At 56.9% G+C, this 15,405-nt stretch overlaps 1 protein-coding gene and 1 non-coding gene across 7 annotated transcripts in view; both read left to right on the top strand.

Annotated features, from left to right (window-relative positions):
* NSD2 (nuclear receptor binding SET domain protein 2) overlaps window positions 1-15,241 on the top strand; it is a 77,199-nt gene extending 61,958 nt beyond the window's left edge. For all 6 annotated transcript variants that reach the window (XM_060106989.1, XM_060106997.1, XM_060106966.1 and 3 more), the window contains 8 exons: window positions 65-270; window positions 1,215-1,318; window positions 2,710-2,979; window positions 3,995-4,111; window positions 9,459-9,600; window positions 9,889-9,995; window positions 10,792-10,996; window positions 11,739-15,241. In XM_060106989.1, coding sequence (XP_059962972.1) covers window positions 65-270; window positions 1,215-1,318; window positions 2,710-2,979; window positions 3,995-4,111; window positions 9,459-9,600; window positions 9,889-9,995; window positions 10,792-10,996; window positions 11,739-11,992 — 1,405 coding nt within the window. In that variant the 3' untranslated portion in view covers window positions 11,993-15,241. The remainder of the gene's footprint in view (window positions 1-64; window positions 271-1,214; window positions 1,319-2,709; window positions 2,980-3,994; window positions 4,112-9,458; window positions 9,601-9,888; window positions 9,996-10,791; window positions 10,997-11,738) is intronic.
* LOC132501748 (small Cajal body-specific RNA 23) lies at window positions 9,225-9,352 on the top strand. Its single transcript, XR_009534306.1, has one exon. It is a non-coding gene; the product is annotated as a small Cajal body-specific RNA 23 (non-coding RNA).
* Window positions 15,242-15,405: the final 164 nt, after the last annotated feature.

Genomic DNA, 15,405 nt, shown 5'->3' with positions numbered 1-15,405 from the left:
GCATTGAAATTACTGTCACTCTCTCTGAAGAGTCTGTGAATCCTGTTTTTAATATTTATAATAGATGGTGGCCGGCAGAAGTTTGCCATCCCAAAAATGTTCCCCCAAATATTCAGAAAATGAAGCACGAGATTGGAGAATTCCCTGTGTTTTTCTTTGGGTCTAAAGATTATTACTGGACGCATCAGGCGCGAGTGTTCCCGTACATGGAGGGGGACCGGGGCAGCCGCTACCAGGGGGTCAGAGGGATCGGAAGAGTCTTCAAAAACGGTACGGAGGCTGGTTCCCAGGTGGTCGGAGACAGCGCGCTCGGGTGCCTTTGCTAGTCCTGATTTCTGCTTCCAAATGTTTGACCTCTGTAGAAAACGCTGGACTCGGCATTCCAGCTGTACTTTACATTAGAAAAAAGTAGGTCTGTAGACTGGTTTGTTGAAGCAGAGGGTAAGAGGTACTGTTTAATGACTTTTCTAACATTGGTCTGTGGTGACTTTCACTAACACGCATTAAAGCTATTTTTAAGAAATTATCTGCGTACTAATTTCCAGGAATCCCTTACCGCTTGCCTTTACGTGAGATGGCGGCGTGCAGGAAACTGGCCTGCGGTCCGGGCCTTGCGCACTGGCTTGCGGGCTCCCTTTGCCCATGAGCAGACACTCAGGTGCCCCGAGGGGCAGGTGTGGGCAGGTCGACAGGATGCCCTGCCCCCGACTCCACAGCCTGGGTGGGGACAGAGAAGATGGCACGCAGGTCTTGCCCGGGCGACCAGAGGGGACGGGACGGGCGGCAAGTGAGGACGGCGGGGAAGTGGGGCCTGTGCCCTCGCCCCTTCCGGGGAGGTGGCCGCAGGCCCTCTGCTCGCCTGGGGCCTCCGCACACAGCTGACCCATCAGCTTTCTCAAGGATTGTTACAAAAGGGAGGTCGCCGGACGCGGACGCGTGGTGGCTTAGGGTTGGCTGGCAGATGCGGAGGCCGGACGCGCTGCGCTCCCTCGCCGAGAGGCCCCACCGAGCTGCCCCCGGGTTCTCTAGCCAGTGGGCGTCTCCGAGCTCCCGTCTGTGTGGACGCCGTGCGGCCCACCTCTGGTCTTAAGGAAACCGCAGACAACACTTAGCAGTGAGATGGAAGTTTAGACTAAACCGTTAAAATACAGAGCGTAAAGGGCGGATGTGTCGATTTGCTAAAATCTTTCACTCACACTTTGTTGACTTTTTAGCACTGCAAGAAGCCGAAGCTCGTTTCCGTGAAATCAAACTTCAAAGGGAAGCCCGAGAAACACAGGAGAGCGCGCGCAGGCCCCCGCCCTACAAGCACATCAAGGTGACCGTCCTGGCGGGGCTAGGGCAGGGGGTGGGAGTGAGTCGCTCTCAGGCCCGCGGACTTTTCCTCCCCAGGCTGGGCTCGGCGGCCAGGAGGCTGGCCACAAGCAAGGGTCTCTGCCCGGGACAGCTGCACGAGGTGTCCTAGGCGGGGAGAAGATGCCGTTGTCACCCAGTGTGACCTTTGCCATGCGGCGGCACGGGGTGTGGGCAGGGGTTTCTGCCCAGGCGGTCTCTGCTTTGCCTCCGGGTGAGGCTCAGCCTGCTGGTCAGCGGGGGCTAGAACTACAGTCTTGGCCAGGCTGCCTGGGGCAGGAGGAGCAGAGGGACAGGCCGAGCCCCCGGACCACGCACGCCGTCACCAAGTGCTGCAGACAGGCTCAGAGGAGCGGTGGCCGCCCCCAGGCCAGTGTGCGGCCGGAGCCCCTGACAGAGCGCTCTTCCGCCTCGGGGTGTGGGGAGGGCAGGCAGGGGCCGTGTTCCCCAGTGCGTGGGCCTGGAGCACCGCAGGAAGTGCCAGCACCTGGCGCTCCGCAGCCGACCGCACTCGGCAAGCCGGTGCACCCGCACCCTGTCGCCCGGGGCCCTGCGGCCTCTCGACGCGTGCTGGCCACCTTCTGGCAGCTCAAGGGCTCAGTCTTTGCTCCTAAAATCTGGACTGCGGTCAATGTCTGTGTGAAGGAAGCATTCCCTGTACTAATGTGTGTTTAGTCTTTTTTTTGGGATGAGTTCCCAGCCATGCAATTACTGGGTCAGAGAGCATGAAACTGGGATTCCTGAGGCCTATTCCAGATTTTCCCCCAACACGCTGGCATCACTGCAGTTTCTCCCCCAGCAGGGGAAGAGGGCGTCTCTCACCACGGTTTCCCTAGAGCTGCTCATTTCTGCTTTTCTTCTTTTCAATTCAGTTCTTTTCAATTATTTTTCTTCTTTTCAATTCTCTCTGCTGCTTTATTGTTTGCTCTGGTTTCTTAACAAGGAGCCGTGAGTTGACAAGGGCGGGGCTGCCGTGTGCCCGCCTCCTTAGGCGCCTCTGTGTGCTGGGTGAGGGGGTCTGCGAGGGGATCAGGTCTCGTGGCGTTGGCTGGGTGCCCCGCGTCACTGAGCAGTCCCACGCAGTCTCTCTCCTCTGCCTGGCTCTCGGATGAACGAAGAACACAGTGCTGAGATGAGCCAGCATGGGGTGCTGCGGGGACTGCCCTGCCGCCCACCTCGCAAAGCTTCCAGCGCAGGGCTGGGCCCGCCTCCACCTGCCTCCCCGCCGTGTCCCCGCTTGGCCTGAGTCTGAAAGGCCACCGGGAGGCTTGGATGGGTGGGTGGGGTAGGAGCGGCAGCCGGGACCCTGGCAGCGCTCCAGGGCGAGTGGGCTGAGGCGGCGGCTCTCGCCCGCAGGTGAACAAGCCTTATGGGAAAGTGCAGATCCACACGGCGGACATGTCCGAGATCCCCAAGTGCAACTGCAAGCCCACCGACGAGAACCCCTGTGGCTCCGACTCGGAGTGTCTGAACCGCATGCTGATGTTCGAGTGCCATCCGCAGGTGTGCCCGGCGGGTGCGTTCTGCCAGAACCAGTGCTTCACCAAGCGCCAGTACCCCGAGACCAAGATCATCAAGACAGACGGCAAAGGCTGGGGCCTGGTGGCCAAGAGGGACATCAGGAAGGTGTGTGTGTGTGTGTGTGTGTGTCCAAGAGGGACATCAGGAAGGGGTGTGTGTGTGTGTGTGTGTGTGTGTGTGTGTGTGTGTGTCCAAGAGGGACATCAGGAAGGGGTGTGTGTGTGTGTGTGTGTGTGTCCAAGAGGGACATCGGGAAGGGGTGTGTGTGTGTGTCTATCCCCAGGGCTCACTCGCTGCTTCCTCGGACTTGGCTTTGCCCATGGTGCTTTTGCACTCATGTGAGAACAGTATTTCAAAAACGGTTTTTGAGTTGTTACAACTGAGGATTGTAAAACATTACGTGAAAGATATCTATCAGAGTGAAACCCTTAAATTCCTTGAAACGCGCCTTCAGTCAGAATTCTGACGGCTGCTGTTGGGAAGGGAAAGGTTTGCTTAGAAGGGCAGCCAGAAGGGTCACCAAGCAGAGCGTTGTGGACGCGGCTTCCGTGGGGGCCGTCCCGGGACAGTGCGGGACCAGGCTGTCGGGAGGTGACAGGGACCACGCACAGCCTGTCTCCGCTTGCAGGCTGAATGGCGGAACTGCGTGCTTGTTGCAGCGAGCGCGGGCAGCCTCAGACCCAGGACTGTTCTCGGCTGATCCCAGCAGCGTCAAGAAGGCTGCTTTGAAAGAGAAAAACCCCAGCAGCCCTGTTCCTGCACCTGCCTTGCCTGCTGGTTCATCCAGGCTCTTGCAGGAGCCCTGCTCTGTCTCTGCTGGGGAGGTCGAGCGGTGAGGGCGGGTTCTGTGGGAGCTGGGGGCTGACGGTTACAAGCGCCCCAAAGACACGGGAGTGCTGGGAAGCAAGGGTTAGCGTGTTGCTGCTTCCAGAAGAAGGCTCAGGTACAGGCTTCAGTGACAGCCTTCACGAAACACGCATAGAACCGCCCGCCTTGGCCGTAACGTCCAGGGACTTGGCGAGCCCCTGCCCGATGCCTGCTCCTGTTGTGGGCTCTGGGTCCCAGTGCCGAGGCTCGGCTGGGCTGTTGGCCATCAGCAGCGCGCTCTTCTGGTTTCCAGGGAGAGTTCGTGAACGAGTACGTGGGGGAGCTCATCGACGAGGAGGAGTGCATGGCGAGGATCCGACGTGCACATGAGAACGACATCACCCACTTCTACATGCTCACCATAGACAAGGTAACGTGGTGCGTCTTCAGGGTCCGTGTCTGTCTGCACGGGGCTTTCCGTGGCGTCGGACTGCACACCAGGTGGTGCTGTCGTGTCGTCTGCGTAGGTGTGTTTCGGGCACCTGTGCTTGTCTCCTCAAGCACAGTGTCTTTTGGCCACTGCCCGAGGGCCAGGGTGAGCAGCTCTCGGCGTGGGGCCTCCTGGAGCGTCACGTGTCCCTCTGACGCGTGACGGGCACACTGAACAGTCTTTCCCAGGGTCAGGGAAGAGCAAGATTAGGGGAGTTGCACATCCTTCTGGGTACATAATGGAGTCTTCTGGGGTGCTTGTTAGGTGCCTGAAGCCCAGGTTTGTGAACATTTGTCTGCTGGAGGGGTCAGCGTTCTCAGCAGGTGGGTAAGACGATTTGTCACGAGTGCAGGTGGAGAAGAGCCGGCACATCCGGGACACCGGGTGCCCAGCTGACAGGCCCCTTCTGGTCGCTCCAAGGAGACACAACCCCAGGAGGTGGCAAGTTTACGTACCCTCTGCCATCCCCCCTCATTTTGGGGGGTGGTGGTGAGGGGGGTTATTTGATTAGAAATGGGAACCCTAGGCCTATGCCTTCCTGTGTTTAGGCGTCTAAATTTGAACTACTTACATGTTGTGAAAAATGCCAGGTTGATCACTTAACATACAGATTAGTCCCTGAAATGATAATTCACTGAGGGCACCTGGCTGAAGCCAAGATAAAGTCCATGATGCATGAGACGTTGAAACAATTCATACCTCATCCATTTCCTGCAAGAGTAAAAGATAAGCCATACCTCCCTAAACGTGTACAAATGCAACAGAACAGGATCTCCGTAAGCAGACCCTCACATAGAAGGCTTAGCTTTCGGTGAGAATCTGAGGGAATAAGATTAAATCTGAAAGAAAGGATTAAATATGTTACAGACGGTTAAAGCCATAAAAGGAGATTTAGAGATACAGGAACAAGACATTGAGGGATAAATCAGGCAGATTTGAACCAACAGTTAAAACTGGGAGTTAACATATAGTCATTGAAAATAACCCAGTGGATGGGTTAAGAAAAGTTAGACCGCAGCAGGGAAGTGACTGCAGTAGAAGGAGCATCCGAGAATCCGTCAGGACGCGCGGCACAGGAAGATAGAGTGATGAGGCTCGGAGAAAGAGGCCGAGAGGTGGGAAGACAGACGTTCAGTAGATGTTCCAGAAGGAAGACGGGAGACCTGGGGGAGAGGCGAGGTGGAAAAAGAATTTTATGGAATCTCTGTGACATGGATCATTTCATGGATGAAGCTGAACAAGTTCTGTGCAGGATAGATAAAAATAAATCTATACCTAGGTATGTTGTTTAAAAAAAAAAAGCCTGTAAGATGCCATACACTACAAAGATGAAAAGCAACAGAGAGGGACTTCCCTGGGGGTCCAGTGGTTAGGACTCAGTGCTTTCACAGCTGAGGGCTCAGGTTCAATCCCTGGTCGGGAACTGAGATCTTACAAGTCACGCAGTGCAGCCAAAAAAAAAAGAAAAAGGCAACAGAAAAAGAAGATAGAGCATGTTCCAGGGAACGACAGTTGGATGGTCAGCCTCCTCCAAGTATGATGGAAACCAGGGACACTCCTGCTCCTCAGGGAAAAAAACCGTTGACCCTGTACCTCTCACCCTCCGGACTGGGACCAAGCGAGCTGACCATCAGCGTCACGTGGCGGAGGAGATAGTAAAGGAGGTTCTTCAAGGGCTTCAGAAGTTACGTGTGAGGCGTGAGAAGGATGGTGGACAAGAGGTGGCGCACGTGTGGGTGTGGTTGTCACAGGTGCCGATTGCTGGTGAATGTGGGGCAGCGGGGCCGGGATGGCGGTCACAGAGGGCATCAGACGAGGCCAGTGTGAGCTGCGTGTTTGGTGTGGATGGAGGGGAGACTTCACTAACTCGTGCTTTTTCAGGCATACACAGGAAATGACTGAATGAGTAGAAATGGAAAGTGTAACTTCCACCTTATGAGAGAGTGGAAAAGGGCATAAAGAAAAGTCTCAATCAGAGAAAGAAAGGGAGGGAGAGGGAGGAAAAAAGGAGAAAAGATAGTAATCAGAAAACACGAGGTAGGGAGTTCCCTGGGAGTCCCGTGGTTAGGACTCAGCTCTCATTGCCCAAGGCCCTGGTTCGATCACTGGTCGAGGAACTAAGATCCCACAAGGCGCTGCCAAAAAACCCCTTGATCTATAAAAATTAAAAAGTCTATACATAGGATCTTGGTAGAAGATGGTGGTGCTCAATTCCAAAGCAGCAACAAAAAGATACACAAAGTACATCTTCAGTGAAACTAAGGGCCTCGTCCCCCACGAGCAGACGGAAGACGCCGTCTGAGAGCAGGACTCGGAGGCTGAGGTGCTGTAGAGCTGGCGCCTCTAGGCCCCCCGCCCCCGAGGTGCCTGCCTCCAGCAGGACTGAGCAGTCCCGACTCACCTCCTCACTGCTGACGGTCGCACAAGAGGATGAACTAGCAGACGTATATCCAGCGGTCTCAGAAGGGGGCCTCAGAGAAAGAAGGGTGGGTGGGGTCCCAGGGACCTGTGGTGACAGGCCTCGGAAGGACCGTCTTCCAAAGTAAGGCAGCTTTCTGTGAGGCAAAGAGAGGGTGCCCGAGGCTCTAGAGCCTGGGGAGCTATGGGCCATCAGGTGACCGCAGAGCAGGGAGCCCAGAGACAGGACAGCCAGCACGCAGCCAGCAGCTGCTCCAGGAACCCCAGCTCGTTTCGGGAGAACCTGACGATACAGGGCCACAGAACCTCCCTGTGGCTGGGGCAACACGGCTAGAGCTGGGACCATCGCGCCCCAGCGGTCAACGTGTGTTTCTCAAGCACGAGGGGTTCGGGACGGCCAGTTAGCACGCCGAGCTGGACCTCGAACTTGGAGCCCTGAGAGTGAAATGAGCAGCAGCCAGAGCTTAAACCGCCTGGAGTGGCGCCTGAGCAGACGCAGGACGGACACGGCACGGCGGGCAGAGAGGAAGGTCAGAAAGAAGGCGTGGCCAGGGGGACAGGCCACGAGGGTCTCTCTGCGTGATGGGAGTCTAGGTGTTGAAAGAATACCCTGTGTTTCAGGGGCAGTCCATCCAAAATGGTCAACATAATAAATATCTTATTAAAATTACTGGACATAACAAGGAACCCTCTGGCTAGCTCGGCCAAAAAATTGAGTTACTTGTAAGGGGAAGAAAGGCCGTCTCAAGGCTTCTCATGGCAGAATCCAGTGCCTGAGCACAGAGGAGCAGCACTGATAAAGTCTTCAAGGAAAGTGTGAACTGGAGACTTTCTCTCCAGCCGACTGGTTCTTTAGACGTGGATGTCAGAGTGACAGGTGTGGACACGGGAGCTAAGGGCACCGGTCCCCTGGGGGAAGCTGCTGAAGGATGGGTTCCAGGCGACCCCGCAAAGCGACTGGTGGTGGTACAGGTATCGGGAACTTGTGCCGAACTGTGACTCCTGACAGCGACAGAGAGGGGAGGCCAGAGGGGGGTGAACTCACCTCTGATGGTGATGCCCCCGAGTCAAGCTGGTACAGCGAGTAGGAGTGGTTCTCAGCGTTGTTAAGTATTAAGGCAAGAATGCTACTGAGAACTGGGCTGTAAGGACGGAGGTGGGTCGGGGGAGACCACTGCAAGAGGAGGTGTGGGTGCCGTATGCAGGCAGAGATGCCCTCGATAAAGGGCAACCAGCAGGGGAAATAAAGTTCCCAACATAACAGGAACATCAGTATTTAAAAAACCCCATTACTTCATAGTAAAAGGCTTAAAACCCAAATAAACAAGCAAATTAGATTGATAGAATCCTGCCCAACATATGAGTCATATATGTAAAAGGGAGTTGGATTAACTCATCTATTAAAAGATTTCCAGATTGGTTCATAAAGCGAAGCCTATTTCTCTGCTGTATCTAAGAAACAGAGATCCTGAAAGTTGAAAATAAAATTGTGCACAAAGGTGTGTCAGGTGAAGTCAAATTAAAAAAGAATTGTTCTCAGACAAGGCAAAACTTGGGCCCCAGTGCATTCAGTGAGACAGAGGAAGGCCTTTTAACGTCAAAAGCGCCGCCAGGGACCAGGACACATCCTACAGGATGTGCCCAAGTAACAGATCAGCTGCACCCCCAGAGCCACAATTCGGGGAGGCACAGGAGACAGCCAAGTGAGGGAGAGTCTACTGTGGATTCACCTCTTGGAACAAGAGGTCCTAGGCAGAGAGTCAGCATGGACTAAGCACCAACTAAAAAGAGAAGCAGCTGTGCAGAGAGCCCGTGGCCGCAGTGGTGTGACAGCGGGAACGGGAAACGGCGTCAGGTTCATCAGTAGAGGACAGCCGGGCACCAGCATCTCGGCACTGAGCCGTGCAGCCGCTCAGAGCAAGTTCAGCGGTTCCTTTCAGCGAGGCAGGAGCACGCTGCAGAGCACGCACTTCTGAGATGTGTCCACCTTCAGAAGAGCAGCTAGCGTCTGGGTGTGAGCATGTGGCTGAGGCCCCCGCCTGGGGCCGCCCGTCCAGGGCAGGGGAGCCTGGCAGGCATCTCGATGCCTCGCTCCTGGGGTACCTGTGTTTACACACGTCCTGTCCCCCACTCACAGACACCGTGTGGCGTTACCACGTGCCCATGATGCTCTTTGTGGCCTAGTTTTAAGTGCCCTTCCGCCTCCGGTACGTCTTTCTCCCGTCCCTTCCGGTCATGCGGTCGACGAGAGACCCTTAGGGTGAGGAAGCCGAGGTCACCGCTCCCTGATGCCAGGCGATTGCATCGTCTGGGTTTTGCCACAATAGGAGTACATCTCCACGTACACATAGGCGCTTGCCTTTCGGGGGGTCGAGTCCCGGGAGCACGAAGGTGGGACCCTCATCGCTTTGCCCGGGTGCATCTCAAGACTGCTTCTGCCGCGGGGGTTGGCCCCCCTCCCATCAGCCGGCGTGGCCTCATGGCCTCCGGACGTTCTCCTTGCTTCCTCCACCGCTGGTCTGTCTCGACTTCCTGGCTGGTTTGTGTCATAAGCGGTCAGTCTTGTCCCGTCAGGCCGTTGGTGTCCGGCTCCCTCGTTTGCCATCTGACGCCAGGGAGCTCGGCTCACCGCCCCCCGCTCACCAGGGCTCGGTCCCTCCATGTGGTGCTGACCTCCCTGCCCTCTGTGAGCAAGAGAAACAGGACTGGTTTGGGGGTGTCCCATCTGAGTGGACCTGGGAGACCACGGTTCTCAGTACAACACCAGTTGTCCAGCACGATGGTGACAGTTCCGTTTGAATGAGAACGTGATGGCTGAGAGTTGACCACGTATGTAGATGCTGCTTGAAACCTGAGTTGTGCCTTACAGGACCGTATAATCGATGCTGGCCCCAAAGGAAACTATTCCCGGTTCATGAATCACAGCTGCCAGCCCAACTGTGAGACCCTCAAGTGGACAGTGAACGGTGACACTCGCGTGGGCCTGTTTGCCGTGTGTGACATTCCTGCAGGTACAGTGCCTCCGGGGCTCCCCACAGGGCTCCCAGCCGAGCGGGCAGGTGGAGGGGCCCTTGTCTGATGCTGCGTGTGGGCGGACCGCCGGGTTCGGGGAGGGCGGGCGGCTGGCGATTCGGAAGTTGTGTTTTGTTTGGAACGTGCACCTTGCAGCGTGGAATCGAAAGCCATGTGGGGATAGTACAGGTGCGCCGACAGGCGCAGGGCTCGTAGACCTGATGCAGGCTTCTTGGCAGGGTCGGGAGAAGGGCAGTGTCCCAGTGTGGCTTGTCTCCCTCACCCAGGGACAGAGCTGACCTTCAACTACAACCTCGACTGTCTGGGCAACGAGAAAACAGTCTGCCGGTGCGGGGCCTCCAACTGCAGCGGGTTCCTTGGGGACAGGCCCAAGGTGAGCGGTGGTGGGAGCGGAGTCTGCCGGGCGGGGCGAGGACGGCAGGGGAGGCCAGGCGCGAGACTCCGTGGCTGCTTGCTGCGCTCGCGGGCTGTGGCTGCCCCTGCAGAGGCCACAGGGTGCTGGGGCTTCACAGCCTGGAGCCGGGAATCCAAAGTCAGAGCCTCCGTATTCCCCTGGGGCGGGTCTGCCCCCAGCGCCTGGCGGCACGTGGCGTTCTGCCTGCGTGTCTGTTTCCGCGTCTCTTTCACAAGGACGCTGGTTGGTCGTGCAGGGTTAGGGCCCACTGCTTTACATCTGCAGCAATCCTACTTCCAAGCAAAGTCACATTTGAGGTTCCGGGAAGGACATGGCTTTGCGGTGGGGGACGTGGCTCCACCCAGCACACTTAGCCCCTTCCCTGTGCTGGGTAAAACCCGGGCCTGAAGCCTCTGGACGGCCGCAGGCATCCAGACCCAGAGGTGGGATGCCCACAGCGGGCCTGCTGCTTCACCTGGCTTTTTTCATTTGTTCTCACGAGACACGCCGCGTGGGGAAAGAGCCTGCCCTGGGCCACACGTCCTGAGCAGCGCTGTGGCTGGCGGCCTGTGTTGTTTCCTACAGGCAGTGAACGGGAACAGGTCGGGCCCCTGCCTTTTCCCTGTCGGCTGCAGACCCCCACTCTTCTCCTGTGAGACCACCCTCGGGTCCCTGGCGCTCCCGACCTCGACCTTGGCCCTGGTGACCCCTCGGGACAGCTGGCCTCAGTGCACGCAGTTCCCTTGAGTGAACTGCATTTATTTATTCATTCTAGACCTCAGCATCCCTTTCCTCTGAGGAAAAGGGCAAAAAGACCAAGAAGAAAACCAGGAGGCGTCGAACGAAAGGTGACGGGAAGAAGCCATCTGAGGACGAGTGCTTCCGCTGTGGCGACGGTGGGCAGCTGGTGCTGTGTGACCGCAAGTCCTGCACCAAGGCCTACCACCTGCCCTGCCTGGGCCTGGGCAAGCGGCCCTTCGGTGGGTCCCCAGCCCGGGCAGCCAAGGCCAGACCACCCAGCGCAGCCCTTGGGGGCCAGCAGGGGCTGGGGGAAGGTGCCGGGAGGAGCTGCTTGGGAGCGAGGGGCCCGCACCCCTGGGTCTCAGCTGGGAAGACGGGGAGGGGCTGGGGCTGGGGCTGGGCTCTGCCCTTCAGAGAGATGACAGGCTCCGGCGTGCACAGAGCGGCCGTGTCACCTCGGAGGGAAGCCGAGAGGCCCTCACCCAAAGACAGAAGCGGAAAAGCTAGAAAAGGAGAAGTCAAATGTGTTTGACTGTAAAACAGAAGCAGAAACGCTGTGTGTGGCACAAGATGATGCAGCAGGGCCAGCAGGCAGGCGGCAGAGAGGCTCACGGCAGGCGTGCTGGTTCTCCCAGACCGCACTTTGCAGGGGGACACCAGAAAGATCCCAGAAGATTGGGGCCCCCAAAACACTCGGCCCGGCTGCACACCCGTCGCCGCAGAGCAGCCGGGGCGGCAGGGCCCCCGGTGCCACTGGGCCATCTGGGCTCGGAGGTGGGGCCTGCTCGCCGCCCTCCGACCCCCAGGCCTCTGAGCACCAGCTTTAGCTTCTCTTTACCTTTTGACACTTGCCTGGAAAGCAGTGTCTTGTTTTAGTTTGTGTTCATCTGACTAGACTGTTTTAAAGTTAGTTTTCAACCACGAAAATGTTACAAGTTGCCATTCCTCTCTTCTGTCTGGTGATACTTTGTTTCCTTGCAGGGAAGTGGGAATGTCCTTGGCATCACTGTGACGTGTGTGGGAAACCTTCCACTTCATTTTGCCACTTTTGCCCCAATTCGTTTTGCAAGGAACACCAGGACGGGGCAGCCTTCAGCTCCACCCAGGACGGGCGGCCGTACTGTGGCGAGCACGACTTGCGGGCAGAGCCGGCCGAGCAGCCCTGCCCGGAGCCCAAGTCCAAGGGGAGGAGGAAGAAGAGGAGGTGCTGGCGGAGGGTCACAGAGGGCAAATAGCGCCAGGCCGGGGTGGGGTGAGATCGGGCGGCCCCGGGTGGCCGGCCTGCCCTGCGGGCAGAGGGCCGGAGGATGCCGCCCGCAGCCCCCGGGACGCACGCACAGGCCTCCTCGGGAGGGGGCTCCTCCCGTCACTGAGCCATCCCAGCAGCGCCCGCTGCGCCGCACTGACCGTCCGAGCCACGTGGTTCCAGCTGCGAGGTGTGGACGCCCCAGGACAGACAAGCCTGACTACGCAGCATTACAGCTACACTTGAATCTCAGAACGTCAAGGTGCCCTCCCGCTCTACTTTCCTAGGTTAAAGTTACAATGGAAAAGTAATTGGTATATGAAATGTTTTTATCTCCCCTGAGATGTATAGAGTAGTATTTTTTCGGAGGATCACTCTTACCTCTTTTAATCTTGACAACATCACCCAGCCTGCTTCCCCGTTGCCATCACTCAGGAGAGGAGACCAGGGTGGGGCCTGGGCAAGGACTCAGACCCCGAGTGCCCTGGGAACCATGGTTTTGATGATTTTGCTCTTATGAAACAGCTGTATGATTTCTTTCTTGTACTAATGTGAAGTTTTTCCTCAAAATGCTTCTTTTCCATCCTAGTGAGGAGCCGGCCCCAGCACGGTGACTAGTGTAGTGTTGTGGTGGGATCTCCCCGGTAGTTTTTCTCTCCGTGGACTTGAACCAAGCACTGCTGCCACGTCGGCCTTTAAAGCTCAGGCTCACGTGGGGCAGCTTCCCCGGAGGGTCCCATCACTTGGGGGAAGAGTTTGTACATTTTTTCGGGTGGCTTTTCTTTACCAGTTTCTGGCTTTTATTCTCAATATATTTTTGCTAAACTTGTTTCACAAATTACCACCGACTGAAATGCGTGTTTACTGATGCGTGTGTGACCCGCTGAGCTGTGTGACGTGGCAACTTAGGGAAACGGTTTGTCCGGCGCTCTGCCCAGCGGCATCTCGGGTGACCGCCGCGCAGCAGGGCACTGCTAGGTGCCCCCCACCCCCACCCTGGGACGTGGAGCTCGCGGGGGACGTGTGCGTCCAGGCACTCCTCCGGGCTGAGGAAAGAGCGAGTTCAGGAGCATCGTCACCCTAAGTGACTCCACGCGTGCTGTGGGCCTGTTCCCGGGAAGCCTGAGCCGTGCTGGGCAGACGCCCTTGGCCAGGGCCCCTCGGAGGAGCGCTCGTCCTGGGACTCGGGCCGGCCTGCTGGGCGTGGGCACCTGGCCTTGGGACAGCCCGGCTGTCACTGTCCCCTGGGAGATTTCCATGGACCGTTAGCCCCACGCAGGGAGAAGCTTCTGCAAAGCACAGCGTTCCCCGTGGACCCTGGGACGCTGGGAGCGCCCTGCCAGGAGCCCGTGTGCCTGCCTGTCTCCACTCACGATGGGAGGGAAGGGGACACTCAGCAGCAGGTGCTTTTTTCTGGCCTTTTCTTCTTAAAATAACGTGAGGAGAAATCTGCTCTGCAGAAAAGTTTACACAATTGTTCTTGAAAATTGCCACTGAGGTCTCCTGTTTGTCTCTCTCTTAACCGTTTTTGCCTCAGAGAATTGCAGGATATACCAACACTTGGACCCAAGTTCACTACTGCTCCGTGGTCCTGCGATGGGAGCTGTGGGGGGAGGGAAGGAGTCTTGGCCAGGCCGGGACCCCCGGGGAAGCACCTGCTCCAGGTGCAAGGCGCCCGGGCCCCCCTGAGCACGGACTAGGAGAGTCGGCTGACCAAGGCCGTCCCACTGGCCCTTCTCTGGTGACCCTGGGGCAAGTGACGTAGGACCAAAGGAAAAACAAGCCGTGTCCTCAGCTGGTGCTTCCACAGGCGGCTCGGTTCTCTCTGGAAACGCACCTGCTCGGTGAGACGCAGGGGCCGTGGGGTATTTCAGTTCAGAACTCTCGTTTCTCTCAAATGGTCTTTTAAGAAAATACTGGATTGACGTAGATTTATGCTCCTCAGGCCCTGAACCTGGCGCCTGCGCGCTCTGGGGCTGGGCACGAGGGGCACCGAGGCCTGGTGCCAGCACAGCGGCCGCGGTCACAGCCCCGCCCTTCAGAGCCAGGGGCCTCGGTGCGGGCCGATGTCACTCACCCTTTCCTGCCAGGAAGGGACTTCCACCCGAGTCAGATCATCAGGAGTGGTTTTGCAGCGCACTTTGGGGAGCAGATTAACTTATTTTTGTATTTGACAGTAGTAAAAATTGTGTGTGATTTTGGAGTCGCTTTGATATTACTTCCAAATTCTTTTATAACCTTTCTGAAGGAAATACTGGAAAACTTATTTTAGATATGGTTGCCCTCTTTCCAAAAACTGTTAAACTAATGAGCAAATAACACTAACTCCGAGCATCTCCAGAAAACCAGTTTACGGATATGAGCACAGCAAGGCATCGGAGGAGCCGTGGGGCTGGAAGGGCCTTCCCGACGGGGCCAAGGCCTTTGCTCCGAGTCTGGGGGGAGCTTGCTTCAGGGGAGTCGGGCTTTCCTGAATGTCAGCTTCAGCCCGTTGTCGTTAATGTGAAGCAGAAACACAATGAAAACCGCCCAAACACCTCAGGATTCCTCCGCATCAGGAGCTGACCAGGACCCCTCGTGTGTTGCGTCGACGCCAGTGTGGGCCTCTGGACACGGGGACGCTTCTCTCCGTGGGGGTCGCAGGCCCACGTACAAAGCGGGTGATAAGCTGCGAGCACCAAGGGGAGGCCGCCTGGCACCCCCGCCCGGGTCCCGTCCTCCGAGAATGCTCGGGACCCCCTGCCTCACCCTCAGGTCTGCGCCCCGGCACCTTCCCAGTGTTTCCCTTGACACATAAACTGCAGTGTGTGCGGCGCCATCTTCTAGAACTGCCGTATGTCCAGGAATAAGAAAAGATAAGCCTGTTTTGATGGAAGGTAACACAGACGACCGTCAGTTGCCGAACTCTGGATCCTGTGAGACGTGTAGCGTTTGATGAATGAGTAAAGTGCTGTGTTCGTGGGCGTCGCGTCCGCCGCACTGTCGAGATGTGAAATCAAACAGAAACCTCAACGTGCCTACGGTGTCTCAGCGTCGCACGGAACGAGGCCAGGCTCCGCCTTTGGGGGGGTGTACCAGGTGCTACCGCCAATTTTGACAGACTTAAAAAACTTGAAATTTTCTGGGGGAAGATACTGAAATGTAGATTTGAGAATTGCTGGTTGTGGGGAAATAGGATTTAAGGTCGGAAGTTGTGTTTGGAAGATTGTGTATGAGTATTTTTGTATTAAAAATTTTAAAGGCTTTTTTCTTTATGTGGGATTGCATTTTGAAGTTTGGGGCTCGCTTCCATTTCCCCAGTCCCTTTTCTTTTTTTGTTTTTTTTTGGTCGCGCTGTGCCGCACGCGGGATCTTAGTTCCCCAACCAGGGATGGAACCTACGCCCCCTGCAGTGGAAGCACC

Source organism: Mesoplodon densirostris, chromosome 1, assembly GCF_025265405.1.
Source record: "Mesoplodon densirostris isolate mMesDen1 chromosome 1, mMesDen1 primary haplotype, whole genome shotgun sequence".
NCBI lineage: Eukaryota > Metazoa > Chordata > Mammalia > Artiodactyla > Ziphiidae > Mesoplodon > Mesoplodon densirostris.
Note: the sequence above shows the minus strand (reverse complement) of the source record. Positions and strands in the feature narration are given on the sequence as shown.